This window comes from Cynocephalus volans, chromosome 11, assembly GCF_027409185.1.
Source record: "Cynocephalus volans isolate mCynVol1 chromosome 11, mCynVol1.pri, whole genome shotgun sequence".
Classification (NCBI taxonomy): domain Eukaryota; kingdom Metazoa; phylum Chordata; class Mammalia; order Dermoptera; family Cynocephalidae; genus Cynocephalus; species Cynocephalus volans.
Window position 1 is genome coordinate 92,222,774 of NC_084470.1, and position 20,513 is coordinate 92,243,286.

At 39.9% G+C, this 20,513-nt stretch overlaps 1 protein-coding gene across 2 annotated transcripts in view; it reads left to right on the forward strand.

Moving 5' to 3' along the window:
• Nucleotides 1-20,513, forward strand: part of FANCD2 (FA complementation group D2) — a 59,544-nt gene that overhangs the window by 24,373 nt on the left and 14,658 nt on the right. For both annotated transcript variants that reach the window (XM_063114549.1, XM_063114550.1), the window contains 13 exons: nucleotides 483-543; nucleotides 1,565-1,684; nucleotides 2,123-2,196; nucleotides 2,489-2,635; nucleotides 3,518-3,618; nucleotides 4,018-4,133; nucleotides 5,544-5,652; nucleotides 6,784-6,894; nucleotides 7,158-7,270; nucleotides 8,303-8,446; nucleotides 16,899-17,015; nucleotides 17,796-17,924; nucleotides 18,048-18,166. In XM_063114549.1, coding sequence (XP_062970619.1) covers nucleotides 483-543; nucleotides 1,565-1,684; nucleotides 2,123-2,196; nucleotides 2,489-2,635; nucleotides 3,518-3,618; nucleotides 4,018-4,133; nucleotides 5,544-5,652; nucleotides 6,784-6,894; nucleotides 7,158-7,270; nucleotides 8,303-8,446; nucleotides 16,899-17,015; nucleotides 17,796-17,924; nucleotides 18,048-18,166 — 1,461 coding nt within the window. The remainder of the gene's footprint in view (nucleotides 1-482; nucleotides 544-1,564; nucleotides 1,685-2,122; nucleotides 2,197-2,488; nucleotides 2,636-3,517; nucleotides 3,619-4,017; nucleotides 4,134-5,543; nucleotides 5,653-6,783; nucleotides 6,895-7,157; nucleotides 7,271-8,302; nucleotides 8,447-16,898; nucleotides 17,016-17,795; nucleotides 17,925-18,047; nucleotides 18,167-20,513) is intronic.

The following is a 20,513-nucleotide window of genomic DNA, read 5'->3' on the forward strand; positions in this document are numbered from 1 at the left end:
ATGCCTTTAAAACATAGGTATGAGAGATTCTTTACTTTAATCCACATTTTCTTGGCAGCTGGCCAGTAAGGGGATCTGAACCCTTGACCTTGGTGTTACCAGAACCACTCTCTTCCGAGTGAGCCAAGTGGACAACCAAATCCACATTTTTTTTTTTTTTTTTTTTTTTTAAAGATAACTGGTAAGGGGATCTTAACCCTTGACTTGGTGTTGTCAGCACCATGCTCTTGACCAAGTGAGCTAACCGGCCATCCCTATATAGGGATCTGAACCTATGGCCTTGGTGTTATCAGCACCACACTCTCCCAAGTGAGCCACGGGCTGGCCCTCAAATCTACATTTTATATGGACAAAATAAATGCTCCTTCGTTCCTTCATGCACTTTTATCTCCACCACTTCCCCAAGAAAGGCAGGATTCTTAGATTTATTGTCAGTTGTTACAAAATATTGCAAAAATGAAACTAAAATTCCTTCTTTTTAGAAGCAGATCTGCTAGTTCAACCCAAGGGAGAGCCGACATGAGCAATGAACAGTGCACACAGGTGAGTTCTTATAATATAGTCATATATGTTTATGAGTAACCAAGGAATTGCTTCTTGTCACTGTCAGTTCCTCAGAAAGAATGCTTCTTTTTAAAAATGTGTCTTCCTGATCTCATTGCTTTTGTCATTTGTACCATTCTTATGGCTCTTAGAATCTCCTGGCTTAGGTTGCATTTATTTCTGTGTCTGTCTAATCTCTCTAAATAAATTGTAAATTCTTAGCAAGAAGGATAGGCCATGTTTAAAGAATAGCAGGTTGGTTGAAGCATAGAGACAAATAAGTGTATAATTGGAAAGTTAGACATAAAGCTAGTTCAGAGATAGAAAATAGAGGGTCTTAAATGTCAAGCAAGATGTTTTTATTTCATTTTTTAGGCAGAGGTAGTCCTTAGCGTTTCTTAGCACAGAAATGGCATAATCACAGCTTTGCTTCAGAAAAATTAATCTGGGGCCGAGCCTGTGGCGCACTCGGGAGGGTGCTGCGCTGGGAGCGCGGCGATGCTCCCAGCGGCCGCGGGTTCGGATCCTATATAGGAATGGCCGGTACACTCACTGGCTGAGTGCCGGTCACGAAAAAGAAGAAAAAAAAAAAAAGAAAAATTAATCTGACTGCATGTGTCTGAAGTATTAGAAAAGAAATTAGATTAGAAAAAGATAGAAAGATTACAAAGGAGGCTCAGGAAAACCTCAGATGACAGGCAGAGCTTTTCTGGTTTTTTTTTTTTGTTTTTTTTTAATATAAAGATGACTGGTAAGGGGATCTTAACCCTTGGCTCGCTGTTGTCAGCACCATGCTCTCCCAAGTGAGCGAACTGGCCATCCCTATATGGGATCCAAACCCATGGCTGTGGTGTTATCAGCACCACACTCTCCCAAGTGAGCCATGGGCCAGCCCAAGAGAGTCAGAGCTTTTGCCAGTAAGGTTGGAAAGAAAAAAACTTGCTATTGAATGGGGTGAATGGAATTTAGGAAGGGTTGGCAGCCCAAGGGTTGAACTATTCTTTCTCTTTGGCTGTTCCAGGTGACCTCCTTGCTGCAGTTGGTTCATTCCTGTAGTGAGCAGTCTCCTCGGGCCTCTGCACTTTATTATGATGAATTCGCCAACCTGATCCAAGGAGAAAAGCTGGCTCCAAAAGCACTGGTAAGGCCAGTTGTCTTTTTTTAAAAGCAATAAAGCATGAGAGCTACTTTACTGCACATGCTTCAAGACCTCTCTGTTGCAGTGTGAAAGTAGATCGTCCTGTGAGTGCTACCAAATTTTAGCTGGGAAGGCTGTTCTGCCTCACTCTGCCTCAGGGCTCTCCCGAGGCCTCCGGCACATAATAACAATAATACTAGTAACTAGGAGGAGGATGTTGTTGTTGATGATGATGTTGATAGCCACCACCTGTTTGAGAGCCCTGTTCTATGCCAGGCAGCATGCTAAGCACTTTTCATGTGTTATCTCTTTTCTACTGCCAATAATGAGGTGTGACATAAGGAAACTGAGGCTTAGAAAGGTTAACAGTAATTTATCTAGGGCTCTACAGCAAGTACACTCTGGATTATGTTGCCTTTTTTGTTTGTTTGCTTCTTGAAGGAATGGGTTAGGGAGACCATCTTTAATGATTTCCAAGATGCTTTTGTGGTGGACTGCTGTGTTGTTCCAGAAGGGTATGTACTGTTTACCTACTGGTGAAGAAGTTATGTCTGTTCTGTCAGTAGCTGATACAAACTTCAGAATACCCTTGACTTCAGCCAAGTCTGCCCACTCCCACAGCTTCTTTCCTCCCAACACCCCTGCACCCCAGCTCCAGAATTGCTAATGGATTCCCCACTTGTTCTTGCTCCTGTTTCTAATTTCTCCACATAATAGTTTTGTTTGAAATTAGTTTGTTCTAGTAGTTTCCCCCATAGCTTTGCTTACCTCTGAGCTGGGACATCATATTTTGTGTTCTTTCCACAGTGACTTTCCATTTCCTGTGAAAGCTCTCTATGGACTGGAAGAATACAATACTCGTGATGGGATTGCTGTTAACCTCCTGCCACTGTTGTTCTCTCAGGACTTTGCAAGAGATGGGGATCAAATTGCTTCACAGCAATCAAGCCAAAAGTCAGTACAGTTTTTTATTTTTTGTTTTTACTTCTGTTGGTGTTTTGAATATTCACAGGGAATTCCACAATTCTTTCAGTTTGTGGGGAACTTGAATCAAAAGGGTTTCTCCCAGGACAAGTGGTATTTGGAAGTAACCCAAATACTTCCAAATATTTGGGGGGGGGCTGGTGGGTTAGCTCAGTTGGTTAGAGGGCAGTGTTAATAACACCAAGGTCAAGGATTTGTATCCTTGTACTGGCCAGCTGCCAAAAAAAAAAAAAAAAAAAAAAACAAACCAAGGAGCAGACCCGTTGTGATTAGAGAAGATCCTAAATTTAAATGAGTATCTAGAGAGTCCTATCTGCATGTGTGATCTCAGTTGGAAGGGTTAGCGAGAATGGGGCAGATTCCTTGTTTTCTTGGACCCTGGGGTTGAGATTTGTATTGCCTTATGACAGCCAACAGATATTCTTTGAGGCTGTTTTTTCTGTTCCTTACCCCTTGTTTTCCTCCCATGAGCATTCTTGACTACCTCTGTTTCTCTTACTCCCTTCTTTTATCTTCTCCTAACACATGGATATTCACTCCACCATACCCCTGCCTTCCTACAATAACGTTCATTATTTATCACTGAGCATCTATTAAGTTCCTTGCCATTTATTCTTAAAATTAGACATTTATTTTGGGCAAAACTCTTTAATTATAGGAGCTGACCAGTTAGCTCAGTTGGTTAGAGTGTGGTGTTATAACACCAAGAGTTTGGATCCCTGTACTGGCCAACTGCCAAAAAAAAAAAACCAAACAAAAAACAAACTCTTTAATTATAAAGTTGAGCTCTCTGTAAACATGGACTAATATGTCTATAAAATATGTTCTAGAAATGGATTTTTTTCTTTCCAGATTGGTGTCTCCATTGTGCCTGGCTCCCTATTTCCGGTTACTGAGACTTTGTGTGGATAGACAACATAATGGAAACTTGGAGGAGATTGATGGTCTATTAGGTATAGGATGAAGTCAAAGATTCTTTATTCTTTGTGAACCTTTTTTGGTAAACTTAGGGAAGATGCAAATCAGTACATATTTGGAAGGAATTTTCTAACTTCGCAGAGTAGTATAGAAATAATAATGGATTTCAAAGGCAAAATACAGAATCCCATTATGTTAACAAACCAATTGTTATCATAGTTCCATTTTGCTTCCTGGCCCTTGCCTCTATAATTGATGCAAAAACTTTCTAATTATATTTGTTGATTGCTATATAATATGGGAGTATTTTTTGAGACCAATCAAAGCTTGGCCTTAAAGTAGAAAGTAAGTAGCAAGGAGAGCTAGCTCTAGGGGCATCCAGATTCTACTGGCTTGAACTAAAGGGAGTTAGAATGTTTGTTCTTTTCTCTCAGATTGTCCTATCTTCCTCACTGACCTGGAGCCTGGAGAGAGTGTGGAGTCCATGTCTGCTAAAGAGCGTTCATTCATGTGTTCACTCATATTTCTTACTCTCAACTGGTTCCGAGAGGTGAGCATATTTACTGGAACATTTTTCCTATTGTCCATAGTTTCTCTCAAAAGAAAACTACTTTTTTGGTTCTCAAAAGACTCCCTAAAAAGTCTCCACCAAGGGCCGGCCCGTGGCTCACTCGGGAGAGTGCGGTGCTGATAACACCAAGGCCCCGGGTTCGGATCCCATATACGGATGGCCGGTTCGCTCACTGGCTGAGCGTGGTGCTGACAACACCAAATCAAGGGTTAAGATCCCCTTACCGGTCATCTTTAAAAAAAAAAAAAAAAAAGTCTCCACCAAGTACTAATCCATGTGTGCTTCTCTAGGTGTTACGTCCCACCACTCCCCTATTATATGTACCTCTTGGTGTAGCCAATCAAAATACAGTACTTAGAATTCACCTCGTGTTGCCCATGCTTTACTTCCTCCAAGACCTCTTGTATTCTTACTTCTGCCTAGAATAACCTCCTCACCTTCTCACCATGGAAACACTGCTCATCCTAGCACAGGCATACCCTTACTGTTTTGATTTCAGTGAGATGAGTGAATGATAGTTACCCTTCCTTTAGAACATGTTTGTGCTTAATAATAGTAATGACAATGATGGCAACATCCACATCTCTTTCTTACTGCCTTCTTCTCTCATATTATTTCAGAGAATGTTTATGCGCTTGAATGAGCTCATTTGATTCTCACAGCTCAGCTTATATTATGATGAGGGTAGGACAAGTATTGTCCTTATTTTACATACACAGAATTTCAAGTACAGAGAGTTCAAAGTCATTAAAAGTTATTAAGCACTGTACCACGTGCTAGGCTAATTTCTTTTTTATACTACAGGTTGAGTATCTTTATCCAAAATGCTTGGGGCCAGAAGTATTTTGGATTTTGGATTTTCTTGGATTTTGGAATATTTGTAGAATACTTAACCAGTTGAGTATCTCTAACCCAAAATCTGAAATGCTCCTTTGAACATCGTGTAGGTGTTCTAGATGTTTCAGATTTTGGAGCATTTCAGATTTTAGGTTTTTGTATTAGGAATGTTTAATCTGTACTTAATTCATACAATAATTACATTCCCATTTTATAATTGAAGAAATAAAATGTCAGAAAGTTTAAAGACTCAGCCAAAGTCACACAGCTAGTAAGTAGCAGAATAGGACTTGTTTCACCAAGTGTGTGCCCTCTTGCTATTTCACCTTGTTACATAACTAGCAATAAGTAGAACTAGGATTAAAAGTCATCTCTCCTGTATTTTGGACCAGGGATTTTTTTCTCCACCCCCTTGCTGAGAACACTTGTACATCACAGATTAAACTCACAGATCCTGCAGTTCAATGGCATTTTTCAGCTCTGGATGAATAATGCAAACAAAGTTAAAATCTGAACATTTCAAAGCATGAGAATATGATTTGTACTTTATAGGTTGTGAATGCTTTCTGCAGTCAGACATCACCTGAGATGAAGGGGAAGGTGCTCACACGTTTAAAGCACATTGCAGAACTGCAGAAAATCCTGGAAAAGTATATTGTAGGTAAGGAAAGTGTCCTATACTGGTAGCCCTACTAGGTCAGTGGTGAGGGGATAAGGAACTTAGCATTTTTTTTTGGCAATTGGCCAGTATGTGGATCCAAACCTTTGACCTTGGTGTTACAATGCCACGCTCTAACCAGCTGAGCCAACTGGCCAACCAAGAACTTAGCTTTTAAACCAGGCACAGTAATAGCTGTCCCCTACTCCTCTGGGTCAAAGAAAATGTACGCTAAACAAAATTTTTAATGAGTATATCAATTTTGCTCCCATTGATAACTCCTAAAGATCTTACTACTTGAGAAAATAGAAAACATTAGTTGGGGTGTTTTAAACTTACATACCTACATTGGTGGTCAAACTTCCAGTAACCTTTGCCTTCCTGAACATAGTCATGATTCTTTTTTGTTGTTGTTGTTTGGTGGCTGGCCGGTAAGGGTATCAGAACCCGTGACCTCGGTGTTATAAGGCTACACTCTAACCAGCTGAACTAACAGGCCAGCCTCTGAACATAGTCATGAACCAGGAGTAAAGATGAAAGATCTCTTAGTATCTTCTGACCATTAAGTGAACTAGTCATTTTAAAGTGCTAGCTTGATTCTCTGGGGAATATATGTAGCCTCCCTCTGACCCTCAGCTAAAATAAGTGTATGTAAAACAAACTGCTGTGTTACCAAATAATGTTAATATCTTTAGATTTTAAGTGTAAATTTATTTTTAATCCTTACCTGCTTGGCTACTTTATATCATTATTTAGAATTATTTTATGTTGGGCCGACCCTGTGGTACACTGGGGAGAGTGCGGCGCTGGGAGCGCAGCAGCGCTCCCGCAGCAGGTTCAGATCCTATATACGGATGACGGGTGCACTCACTGGCTGAGCACAGTGTGGCCGGTCACAAAAAAAAAAAAAAAAGAATTATTTTATGTTAATTAATCATAATCAATAAATATGATATTTCTATAAGTTACCTCTGGCCATTTTGCTATGTCAAAACAATGTCAGAGGAATTGAATGTATCTTATAAACACGGTAATTTTGGAAACTAGTATTTAGCTAGTCGGGTGAGTGCGTTCCAAGTCTAATGGTGGAGTATGGTTGGTATATATTGAGCTCCTGCCTGCTCTTTGTTTCAGTCACTCCAGACTATGTTCCTCCTCTTGCAAACTTTGACTTGGAAACTTTACATATAACACCTCATACCAGTACAGCTATTTCAGCAAAAATCAGAAAAAAAGGAAAAATGGGTGAGTATATTCTTTTCTTCTTATCTAATATTTCTGTATAAGCTGCATTGAATTAACCTGAGAGGTTATGTTTATCAAGGCATCAGTAATTGGAGAGATTATGTAATTGAGCACGGTTATATATGCACTATAATTTAGGGTTATAAAATTACCTCTTCTATCTCTAGGAAGTCTTCAACAGATTATTTCCTGAGGGCAGTGATATTTGGCAAACATGATTATTGATTATTTGAGTCACTTTTTTCTTTTTGTAATAAAAGGAGGAAGGAAAAGAAAAGCAGATGGCAGCAAAACATCCTCCCCTGACACACTTTCAAAGGAGGATTATTCAGAACGTCGTGACCCTACACTGTGTGATAGAAGCCAACTGGACAAGGTATTGGAATGATGGGTATCCATGAAGATGTGTGACAGCCCAGTGAGATTGACAGGGCCAGCTTTATTCTCTGCATTTTACAAAGGAAAAAGTTAAGGAATAGAGGGGCAAAAGAAATCTCCTAGGCCTTGGAATTACCTTCTTAGTAGCAACGTTCAGGTTAGACTTTAAGTCCTTCACCCTATTACACACTGTTGTTGATTATAATTATTTTCTTGAATGTTTTACTCCCTTTTTTGCACCCCAACAGTACTTTGAATTCTCTCTTGCAGCAGTAATCAAATTCTGTCTTACAATGTAGTTTATATATACTTCTTTTAGCCTCTTTCCCCTTCTAGTCCCAGATTGTCAACTTCTCAGTGAATCGAGATAATATGAAATGCTTAGTATAGTTTCTGATACTTGATTAACAGTAGTTCTCTTTCCCTGTAACTTTGTACCATTCATAGAATAGGTTTTATTAATTTGTGAAATTTCCTGGACCACGTGGATCCCAATTATTTCTGTTTCAGCTACCATTTATTGTATATTTATTATGTGTAACTCCTCTAATCCTCCTAAAAACCCAAGCTTAGTATTAATATACACATTTAATAGATGAAGAAAGTAAGGCCCAGTGAGGATAAGTAACTTGCGCAAGGTCACACAGTTAATAACTGCTTGAGCTAGGATTTGATTCTACTTCTTTCTGGCCCATCAGCCCATAGTTTTCTATACCATACCATAATGCCTTAATTTACCTAATAGTTCATTCCTAAGTAGAAACCTACCAATGGTCTTGATGTTTGACTTATATCCCCATATTAAATTAAGTTCTCAGCCAGGTAGCAAAAAAAATAAAAATGAAACAAAAAATAAATTAAGTGCTCTTTCTCAGGAATATGTAGAACTTCGTTGAAAGGCAGTTGGTGTTGTGATGAAAATATAACTTTCCGCATAAAATGAATGCATATTTGCATTTTAGAATCTTCGTTAAAACTTAGATTAGTGTAGAAGACATTTATTTTCTTGGCTACGCTACTTTCCTCCCAGGAGTTCACAGGGAAGGAAGAAAAGACATCAGTGTCACTACAGAATTACCGTGCTTTCTTCCGAGAGCTGGACATGGAGGTCTTCTCTATTCTGCATTGTGGGCTTGTGACCAAGTTCATCTTAGATACTGAAATGCACACTGAAGTAAGTAATAAACTGGACTCTTAAGACTTAATCTTCTTTCAGAAAGTTCCTCACCTCTATTCTTATTTCAGAAAAAACACTGTGACATTGACAAGTTAAACTCTGACTTCAAAAGCCTTTATAAGATATCATGCTGATTATGTGATTCTTACCTTTGGGTTAATAGTATTATGCTACTTAGATTACTTTTATAGAGAAGCACTGTTCTGGTTTATGGAGGTCAATGCTGTTTTCACTTTTTCATAACATTTGTTTTTGTTTTTTTTTTTTTCTAATTTTTTTTTTTTAATTTTTTTTTTTAAATTTTATTTTGTCGATATGCATTCTGGCTGATTATTGCTCCCCATCACCAAAACCTCCCTCCCTTCTCCCTCCCCCCCTCCCCCCCAACAATGTCCTTTCTGTTTGCTTGTAGTATCAACTTCAAATAATTGTGGTTGTTATATCTTCTTCCCCCCCCCCAGTTTGTGTGTGTGTGTGTGTGTGTGTGTGTGTGTGTGTGTGTGTGTGTGAATTTATATATTAATTTTTAGCTCCCACCAATAAGTGAGAACCTGTGGTATTTCTCTTTCTGTGCTTGACTTGTTTCACTTAATATAATTCTCTCAAGGTCCATCCATGTTGTTGCAAATGGCAGTATTTCATTCGTTTTTATAGCTGAGTAGTATTCCATTGTGTAGATGTACCACATTTTCCGTATCCACTCATCTGATGATGGGCATTTGGGCTGGTTCCAACTCTTGGCTATTGTAAAGAGTGCTGCGATAAACATTGGGAAACAGGTATACCTTCGACTTGATGATTTCCATTCCTCTGGGTATATTCCCAGCAGTGGCATAGCTGGGTCATATGGTAGATCTATCTGCAATTGTTTGAGGAAACTCCATACCATTTTCCATAGAGGCTGCACCATTTTGCAGTCCCACCAACAATGTATGAGAGTTCCTTTTTCTCCGCAGCCTCGCCAGCATTTATCGTTCATAGTCTTTTGGATTTTAGCCATCCTAACTGGGGTTAGATGGTATCTCAATGTGGTTTTGATTTGCATTTCCCGGATGCTGAGTGATGTTGAGCATTTTTTTCATATGTCTGTTGGCCATTTGGATATCTTCCTTAGAGAAATGCCTACTTAGCTCTTTTGCCCATTTTTTAATTGGGTTGCTCGTTTTCTTCTTGTAAAGTTGTTTGAGTTCCTTATATATTCTGGATATTAATCCTTTGTCAGATATATATTTTGCAAATATTTTCTCCCACTCTGTTGGTTGTCTTTTAACTCTTTTAATTGTTTCTTTTGCTGTGCAGAAACTTTTTAGTTTGATATAATCCCATTTGTTTATTTTTCCTTTGGTTGCCTGTGCTTTTGGGGTCGTATTCATGAAGTCTGTGCCCAGTCCTATTTCCTGAAGTGTTTCTCCTATGTTTTCTTTAAGAAGTTTTATTGTTTCATGGTGTATATTTAAATCCTTAATCCATTTTGAGTTGATTTTAGTATACGGTGAGAGGTATGGATCAAGTTTCATTCTCCTGCATATGGATATCCAGTTATCCCAGCACCATTTGCTGAAGAGGCAGTCCCTTCCCCAGTGAATAGGCTTGGTGCCTTTGTCAAAGATCAGCTGGCAGTAAGTGTGTGGGTTGATTTCTGGATTCTCTATTCTATTCCATTGGTCAGTGTGTCTGTTTTTATGCCAGTACCATACTGTTTTAGTTATTATAGCTTTGTAGTATAGCTTAAAGTCAGGTAGTGTTATGCCTCCAGCTTTATTTTTTTTGCTCAGCATTGCTTTGGCTATGCGTGGTCTTTTATTGTTCCATATAAATGACTGGATAGTTTTTTCCATTTCTGAGAAAAATGTCTTTGGAATTTTGATGGGGATTGCATTGAATTTGTATATCACTTTGGGTAGTATGGACATTTTCACTATGTTGATTCTTCCAATCCAAGAGCATGGGATATCTTTCCATCTTCTTGTATCCTCTCTAATTTCTCTCAGCAGTGGTTTGTAGTTCTCATTATAGAGATTTTTCACCTCCTTGGTTAACTCAATTCCTAAGTATTTTATTTTTTTGGTGGCTATTGTAAATGGGCAGGCTTTCTTGATTTCTCTTTCTGCATGTTCACTATTGGAGAAAAGAAATGCTACTGATTTTTGTGTGTTGATTTTGTATCCTGCTACTGTGCTGAAGTCATTTATCAATTCCAACAGTTTTTTTGTAGAGGTTTTAGGCTGTTCGATATATAGGATCATGTCATCTGCAAACAGGGACAGTTTGACTTCATCTTTTCCCATCTGGATGCCCTTTATTTCCTTCTCTTCTCTGATTGCTCTGGCTAGTACTTCCAACACTATGTTGAATAGGAGTGGTGAGAGTGGGCATCCTTGTCTAGTTCCTGTTCTTAAAGGAAAAGCTTTCAGCTTTTCCCGATTCAGGATGATATTGGCTGTGGGTTTGGCATATATAGCTTTAATTATGTTGAGATACTTTCCATCTATACCTAACTTAAACTGTGGTCTTTGCCATGAATGAATGTTGAATTTTATCAAATGCTTCTTCAGCATCTATAGAGATGACCATATGGTCCTTGTGTTTGATTTTATTAATATGGTGTATCACATTTATTGATTTGCGTATGTTGAACCAACCTTGCATCCCTGGGATGAATCCCACTTGATCGTGATGAATAATTTTACGTATGTGTTGCTGTATTCTGTTTGCTAGTATTTTAGTGAGGATTTTTGCATCTATATTCATCAAGGATATTGGCCTGTAGTTTTCTTTTTTGGTTATATCTTTACCTGGTTTTGGTATCAGGATGATGTTTGCTTCATAGAATGAGTTTGGGAGATTTGGGTCCGTTTCAATCTTTTGGAATAGTTTGTAAAGAATCGGTGTCAATTCCTCTTTGAATGTTTGGTAAAATTCTGCTGTGAATCCATCTGGTCCTGGGCTTTTCTTTGTTGGGAGCCTTCTGATAACAGCTTCAATCTCCTTTATTGTTATTGGTCTGTTCAGATTTTCTACGTCTTCATGGTTCAGTTTTGGGAGCTTGTGTGTGTCCAGAAATTTATCCATTTCCTCCAGATTTTCAAATTTGTTGGCGTATAGTTGTTTATAGTAGTCTGGAATGATTCCTTGTATTTCAGATGAATCAGTTGTAATATCGCCTTTTTCATTTCTAATTTTTGTTATTTGAGTCTTCTCTCTTCTTTTTTTTGTTAGCCATGCTAATGGTTTGTCAATTTTATTTATCTTTTCAAAAAACCAACTTTTTGATTCGTTGATCTTTTGAATTGTTTTTTGGTTTTCAATTTCATTCAGTTCTGCTCTGATCTTAATGATTTCTTTCCGTCTGCTAACTTTAGGTTTGGATTGTTCTTGTTTCTCTAGTTCTTTAAGGTGAAGTGTTAGGTTGTTCACTTGCCATCTTTCTATTCTTCTGAAGTGAGCGTTTAATGCAATAAATTTTCCCCTCAATACTGCTTTTGCAGTATCCCACAGGTTTTGGTATGATGTATCATTGTTTTCATTAGTTTCAATAAATTTTTTGATTTCCTGCTTGATTTCTTCTTGGACCCATATGTCATTAAGTAGAATGCTGTTTAATTTCCATGTGTTTGTATAGTTTCCAGAGTTTCGTTTGTTATTAATTTCTAGTTTTAATCCATTGTGGTCTGAGAAGATACATGGGATAATTCCAATTTTTTTGAATTTATTGAGACTTGATTTGTGACCTAATATGTGATCTATCCTGGAGAATGATCCATGTGCTGATGAGAAGAATGAATATTCTGAGGTTGTTGGGTGAAATGTTCTGTAGATATCTGCTAATTCCAATTGGTCTAGAGTCTTGTTTAGATCTTGTGTTTCTCTACTGATTCTTTGCCTAGATAATCTGTCTAATATTGACAGTGGGGTGTTCAGGTTCCCTGCTATTATGGTATTAGTGTCTATTTCCTTCTTTAGGTCTAATAGAGTTTGTTTTATAAATCTGGCTGCTCCAACATTGGGTGCGTACATATTTATGATTGTTATGTCTTCTTGATGGATCAGTCCTTTTATCATTAAGTAGTGTCCCTCATTGTCTCTTTTTATGGTTTTTAGTTTAAAGTCAATTTTGTCAGATATAAGAATAGCTACTCCAGCTCGTTTTTCTTTTCTGTTTGCATGGTAAATCTTTTTCCATCCTTTCACTCTTAGTCTGTGTGAATCCTTATGGGTGAGGTGGGTCTCTTGTAGGCAGCATATAGTTGGGTCCTGGTTTTTGATCCAGTCAGCCAGTCTGTGTCTTTTAATTGGGGAATTTAAGCCTTTTACATTAAGAGTTGTTATTGAAAGGTGTTGATTTATTCCTAGTATTTTATTGGTTGTTTGGTTGTCTTAGGTGTCTTTTGTTCCTTGCTTTCTGATTTACTGTTTGGTTTATGTGTTTGTTGGTTCCTTAGGTTGTAGATAGTGTTTTTATTAGCTTGTTTTCTCTTCATGAATGCCATTTTTATTATACTAGCGGGTTTAGATTTTTCTTGGGTTTTTATGGCAGTGGTGGTTATTTTTCAGGAACCAAACCCAGTACTCCCTTGAGGTTTTCTTGTAAGGGTGGTCGTGTGGTAGTGAACTCCCGCAGTTTTTGTTTGTCTGAGAAATATACTATTTGCCCCTCATTTCGGAAGGATAGCCTTGCAGGGTAGAGTATTCTTGGCTGGCAATCTTTGTCTTTTAGTATTTTGAAAATATCATCCCATTCCTTTCTGGCTTTTAGGGTTTGTGATGAAAAGTCTGATGTTAACCTGATTGGGGCTCCCTTATACGTGATTTGACGCTTCTCTCTTGCAGCTTTTAAGATTCTTTGTCTTTGAGTTTGCCAATTTGACTATGACATGTCTTGGAGAAGGTCTTTTTGGGTCGAATACATTTGGAGATCGTTGAGCTTCCTGTATCTGAAGATCTGTGATTTTTCCTATACCTGGGAAGTTTTCTGCCACTATTTTGTTGAATATGTTTTCAATGGAATCTCCATTTTCCTCCCCTTGTGGAATACCCATGACTCGGATATTTGAGCGCTTAAGGTTGTCTGATATCTCTCTCAGATTTTCTTCAATGTCCTTGATTCTTTTTTCTTTCTTTTTGTCTGCTTGTGTTATTTCAAACAGCCCATCTTGAAGTTCAGAGGTTCTCTCTTCAACTTCGACAAGCCTGCTGGTTAAACTCTCCGTTGTGTTTTTTATTTCGTTGAATAACTTCTTCAGTTCAGCAAGTTCTGCTACATTTTTTTTTCAGGACATTGATTTCCTTGTACATTTCCTCTTTCAGATCCTGTATACTTTTCCTCATTTCATCATGATGTCTAGCTGAGTTTTCTTGTATCTCATTCAGTTTCCTTAGAATTATCACTCGAAATTCCTTGTCAGTCATTTCAAGGGCTTCTTGTTCTATAGGATCTAGAGTTTGAGATTTATTAACTTTTGGTGGTGTACTTTCTTGATTTTTTGTATTTCTGGTATCTTTTTTTTGGTGTTTATTCATTATGGCAGGGGGTTTCACAGTCCACCGGTTTGAGACTAATGACTAACTAGGATGTTGCTGTGGTTGCCAATTTCGTATGGCTCCCTCCGTGACTGCTCAGTTGGCCTCTAGTGCCTTGTGTGTGTGGTTGCCTCGGGTCTTGGGCTTCTCCGGGGAGCCACCTTTCTGGTCAGCTTGGACTCTGCTGGGCTGGTGGATCACGTGCCCCAGGGTTTGTGATCTCTGTTGAGCTTTCACTTCCTGTGCAGGACTTCTCCCTGTTCCGTATGCTCTGGCCCAGGCTGTTAGATCGTGCAGTGGTGACCCCACTGGGTGTGTGGTTTCTGTCGAGTCTCCGCCTCCCTGGCCGCACGTCTCCCCACTCTGTGCACACTGTGCTGGGCTGGGGTGTGTCTTCTGCACCCCTCGTCTATCAGCTGGGCCTTCAAGACCCTGCTCGGCACCGCCTCGCCCAGGAAGTCTACCAGGTTTCTGCTAGGCACAGACGACTGGTCTCTCTGGGTGCCTTTGTAGCACTATGTAGATCTTTCTCGGGTCTTGTTCACTTTTGTATCCCCCCAGTATAAACCGAGTCTAGCGCCCACCTGCAGCCTGCTCTCTGGCAGGTTCAAGCGGGCCTGGGAACTCTCCTACCACACTATTCCCAACCAGAAATTCGTTAGGCTTTTTTCCAAACTGGTGGCCACAGAGATGGTATCTGCCTCCCAGTAACAGGGAGTTTACCTGGGGCTGGAGTCCAGGGTGTGATGGAGTGACAGTCGGCCTGCCCGTACTACCTTGCCCTCCTGACACTGGCCGGGGGCGCCCCCCGCCGCCAGCCCCGCCAGAGAACTGCGGAGGGAGTGGGAGCAGAGGTCAGTCCGCAGGCTCCGGAAAGCCCCGCGCCAGGCCAAGCAAGTGGGAGGGCTCAGTGATGGCCGAGCTGGGCGGGGCTGCCCTCACCTGGGAAAATGGAGGCAGCACCGGGGCCGGTGAGTGGCCTGGTGGTGCAGGCAGGAGCCCGGTGGGCATCCACCCCCCAAACAGAGCTGTGCCAGGGGTCACTCACAGTGCTGTGCCAGGTTGGGCGCTCACTCTGTCTCTGGTTTGTTGCCTTCCCAGTTCTCAGCCGCTGCCGCCTTGGGCTGTTCAGTCGCGGCGCGGCTCGGGCGCTCCCAGGAACCTTCTTTAATGCCGGCCTGAAACCTCGAATCCTGAATAGGGCAGCTGGCCGCCTTCAGCGCGGCCCTGGCCTCCAGGATCCTGGCTGCATCCACAGCAGCCCTGGCGCCGTGTTCCCTGTTTAGAGACTTGCTTTTGCAGCTAAGAAACAGTTCTTTTCCTGCTCCACACTTCAAAGCTGTTGCCTGTAAATGAGGCAGCCTTTCCTGCCGGGGGTAAAGTGGCGGTCACCCCCCATGACCGGCCAGCAGCAGCGGTCCTCCCTTAAGAGATGGCAAGAGGAAGGTACACAAATTTCCCGGCTGCCTGAGGCCCAGTGGCCACCTTTTCCACCTCAGCTACTCTGCGCCAGCCACCGCAGCCGCCGCCATCTCAAAAAAACTCATAACATTTGTTCAGCATCCAACAGATGCTAACTAATGCCCTTTTGTGTTTGCCGCTAATCTAGACACTGGCAGTTTGTTAGTATGTATAATATGATGCTTGCTTTCAAATAGCTCATAATCTAATAGAGGAAGTGGAAATAACTAGCACCACCTTAGCATGACCTGCTCATCAATAGAGCACATATTATATTAATACACTTACTGTATTAGTGGCTAAACCAAGTACCAGTGAAACTCTGATGAGAGAATGGTACTGTATTTATAATGAAGTTGGGAGTAGATAACATTTTCACAGAAAAAGTAATTTTTTTACCTTTTTTTTTTTTTTTTTTTTTTCCGTGACCGGCGCTCAGCCAGGGAGTGCACCGGTCATTCCTATATAGGATCCGAACCCGCGGCGGGAGCATCGCCGCGCTGCTAGCGCAGCACGCTACCGAGTGCGCCACGGGCTCAGCCCAGAAAAAGTAATTTTTGATATGGGATTTCACCAGTGAGTAGAATTTCTCCAGGTTAACAAAAATTGAAATAGTGTGGATTTCCACCTGAGAGTTACAAGAATGTAGGCACCTTCAGAATAGAAAGAGTATCTCCTTTTTTTTTTTTTTTTTTTTTTTTTTTTTTAGTATTTCTGCATCAGATTGCCCTTCGGAGATTCCCCATAAGTCTGTATTGCGTGAACAGTTTGAAGTCAGACTGTATTTTCACCCATTCTGCTTCTGGCAGTATAATATACTTATAGGGATCCTGCCCAGAGTTAATAGTAGCAAAATATTAAGGTAAAGAAAGTATGAAAGGATTACTTAATGAACAGAGAAAAGTGAAATTCCCTTGAATTAGTCATCTTTTATCATAGGATATTTAGGAAATGCATCTTGGATCCACAGCTGGAAAGATACACAGAGAATTTATTTCTAGAAAAAAAGTGTCTTCTGAACTATGCTGTCACAGATTCCTTTTTTTTTTTTTTTTGGCAGCTGGCCAGTACAGGGATTGAACCCTTGACCTTGGTGTTGTAACGCTGTGCTCTAACCAACTGAGCTAACTGGCTAGCCTTCAGATTTCTATTTTAATAATTTGAAAATTTGTTTTATTTTGGAAATGTTGACTTCTTGATCGGTTGATAAAGCACAACAGCCATCCTTTGTATTAGGTAGGGGAAATTTTTCCCTTTTTTGTTAAAAGTCAGATTCTTCACCCATTGGGAAAAGTGAACATAAAATGTACAGAAAAAAATGACTAGAGGGCCAGCCCATGGCTCACTTGGGAGAGTGTGGTGCTGACAACACCAAGTCAAGGGTTAAGATCCCCTTACCAGTCATCTTAAAAAAAAAAAAATGAGTAGGACATACTTAGAATTTTTCTCTTTTTCCTCCTTGTAACAGGCTACAGAAGTTGTACAGCTTGGGCCCCCTGAGCTTCTTTTCTTGCTGGAAGACCTCTCCCAGAAGGTAGAGAATATGCTGACAACTCCTGTTGCCAGGAGAGTCCCCTTCCTCAAGGTTCGTATATGCAGAAGTATAGGACTGGGCCTTAGTTGATTAGGAAACAAGGAGGTCTTAGTGGTGAATAAATCGTCACTTTCTCTGGCATTATGTGGGTCACTGGGTGGCACGGAGGCAGTCCTATTGCCAGACTATATTCACTTTGCCTTAAAAAGGAACTCTGAAACAGAGAAAACAATAAAGGCACCCAAAACAAGAAATATATTTCTCATGCCCTGAACATTCCTGGATCCTGATCTTTGCTCAGGTTTTGATTTTAACAGCCTCCCAAACTAAGCACCTGTCCAAGCTTCAGTATAGTAATTGGCTGTCTAGAAAGGCCAGAACCTCAGATGTGTATATAGTGTACAGATGTGCACCTAGCATCTGAGGAAGCAGTTGCATGGTGCAAACAGCAAAACATGAGAGACTTGAGTATGAACATTTAAACATTAATTTATCCAGTTATTTGATTTTTTTTTCTTTGTACTCAGTATCTGCTCCATAGTCTTGTCAAATGATTTCTACTTTGTGTGAGCTTTATGTCATTAGTTATGATGGGTCTATGCTTCTCGATCAAACACTGTCCTTACTCTACAAAAGCCAATCTCTTGGTTAGCTGAAGATAGAGCAAAGTTTTTATTCCTTTGTCAAAATATAGTCTTAGACAACTCATTTCTCCCATCTGCTGCTACCTAACAGGTAGGTGACATAGGTTTAACTTAACTCCGTAATGAACTTTTAGTTTCAGAGAAGCTATCCAGCAGTTTTTTAATACCATAACTGAATTTATTATAGAATAAAGGAAATCGGAATATTGGATTCTCACATCTCCATCAGAGATCTGCCCAAGAAATTGCTCATTGTGTTGTTCAACTGTTGACCCCAATGTGTAACCATCTGGAGAACATTCACAACTATTTTCAGGTCAGAAGCCTATCTTATATTATAGAGACTTAGAAATCACTAAGTGAACATGAGATTTCGTTTTTGGCTGTGAAAAGAGGGCAATTGCTGAAGCAACTATCCTAAAATTATTTTCCTTTTTAGTGTTTAGCTGCTGAGAATCATGGTGTAGTTGATGGACCAGCAGTCAAAGTTCAAGAGTACCACATAATATCTTCTTGCTGTCAGAGGCTACTGCAGATCTTTCATGGGCTTTTTGCTTGGTAAGTTGTGGGAAGTATGGTAGTAGAGAGAAGTGAGTATATACTTGCTTTTACTTGGTGATCAGTCACCAAGGCACTGAGATATGGAAAAGAAAAGCCCAAAAGTCTTATGTAAATATGGTGCTTTACTCTTTTTGGAGTGTTTTTGTTTGTATCATTTCATTCGATCCTATACCATTCAAGTCTTATTGTTAACCTATTTGATAAATTAGGTAACTTGCTAATTAGCTAATCTTTAACAAATCTGGCCATGTGATTCTTAGCCCTGTTTCCTGTAGCAAGCCTTCTATAATAACATGAGAGACTGTTACTTAAGAAATTGTTATTTTTATTTATTTGTTTATTTATTTTAAAGATGACCGGTAAGGGGATCTTAACCCTTGACTTGGAGTTGTCAGCACCACGCTCTCCCAAGTGAGCTAACCGGCCATCCCTATATAGGGATCCAAATCCATGGCCTTGGTGTTATCAGCACCACACTCTCCCAAGTGAGCCACAGGCTGGCCCTAAGAAATTGTTATTAAATAAGTTGTAAATAAATTCCATATTATGTGACAAAGAGCTGAACACAGCTTTTCATGGAAGCAGTGGATTTTATTGGGCCGTTGAAAGGGAGCTGGCATTTAGGGAGGTAAAGAAGTTGGAAAGTACATCATGGTCAAAAGTAGAATTGAGGGAGATGTGTCCCTTAAATACTTTTGTTCCTCAAGGTTAGGCCCTGGTCCCCCTGTTCCCATTATACAAGTTTTCTGGGTAATCTTACCTAAGCTTAAATTTATGCTAAAATTTATCTCCTGAGCTATAGGCATTTATATCTAACTGCCTACTCAACACCCCTTACGTGTGTCATTGACACCTCACACTCATCACATCCAAAACAGAGTGTATCATCCTTCCCACTGCTCCCTCAGCTTTTCCTGGCTCAGTAAATGACACCACTAGTTGTGTGAGCCAGAAACCAGGAGTTATTCTTTGTCCCTCCTTCTGTTCTCTACCCTTTCTCTCTCCCACACCTGATTGCCAAATCCTGTTGATTTTATCATCTAGATCATATCTAGGTATCCCTCTGTCTCTCTCCTCTGCTTCTAGATTCCCATCACCTCTCACTTGGACTAGATCAGTTTCACAGTTGGTCTCTCCACCTCCGGTTATCCTCCCTCAGTCCATTCTTCACACAGAAGTCAGAGTGATCTTCCCAACACTGACCCAATATGATCCTATCCACATTTTGGTCTCCAATTGCTGTTTATATTTTTCTTTACTTCAAACTCTTTTGTCTGGCTTTTAAGGCTTTCTACTGTCTGACTCCTATTCCACTTACTGTCTTACACTCTGCCTCCAGCCATACTGAATTAATTTCAGGACCCTTATATAGTTTTCACCTGGAAGGCTTCACATACTCATACCAAGACCCGCACTTTCTTGATCCCCAGCCTCTTCTGGCTCATCTAATCTCTTAAGATCTGGACTTAAACTTCACTTCCTCAGAGGCAACTTCTCTGACCCCTAGGCCAGGTAAGCCTCCTTCCTGTCTCCCTGACCCCTAGTTCTCTCCTAGCACTCTGGTATCCTCTTATGATAAAACTTATCATCTTTTATTATAATTACTTGTTCATCTGTCTTCCCTACTATACTGTGAGCTCCATGAGGATAGACATCAGTCATTTTTGTATCCTCAGTACTTCAAAGCAATGCCTGACAAAAGATTTGAACAGACAGTTCATGAAGGAGATTTATAGATGGCAAATAAACACATGAAATGATGGTCATTATTAGTTGACATGGAAATATGAATTAAAAGCACAATGAGATAGCAGCACAACATACCCACTAGCATGGGGACTTAATATCCTAAGTGTTGGTGAGAATGTGGAGCCACTGGAACTCTCACATGCTTTTAGTGGAACTGTAAAATAATACAACCACTTTCGAAAACAGTTTGATAGTTTCTTAAAAAGTTAGACATACATCTACCATATGACCCAGCCATTTCATCTTTAGGTATTTACCCTAGAGAAATGAAAGCGTACATCCACACAAAGTCCTATATGTGAATGTTTTATAGCAGCTTTATTTGTAATAACCCCAAACTGGAAACAACTCAAATGTCCATCAGCTGAAGAATATATGAACAAATTGTGATATATTCATATAATAGAATACTATATGCAACAACATGAAAAAAGAATTATGCTGAATAAGAAGCAAGACCATAAGAGTACATAGTATTTGATTCCATATATATAAAATTCTAGAAAAAGTATATAATATTGTAGTGATGGAAAAGAGATCAGTGGTTGCCTAGCATTGGATGGAAGGTGGAGTACAAAGAAACTTCCAGGAGGTA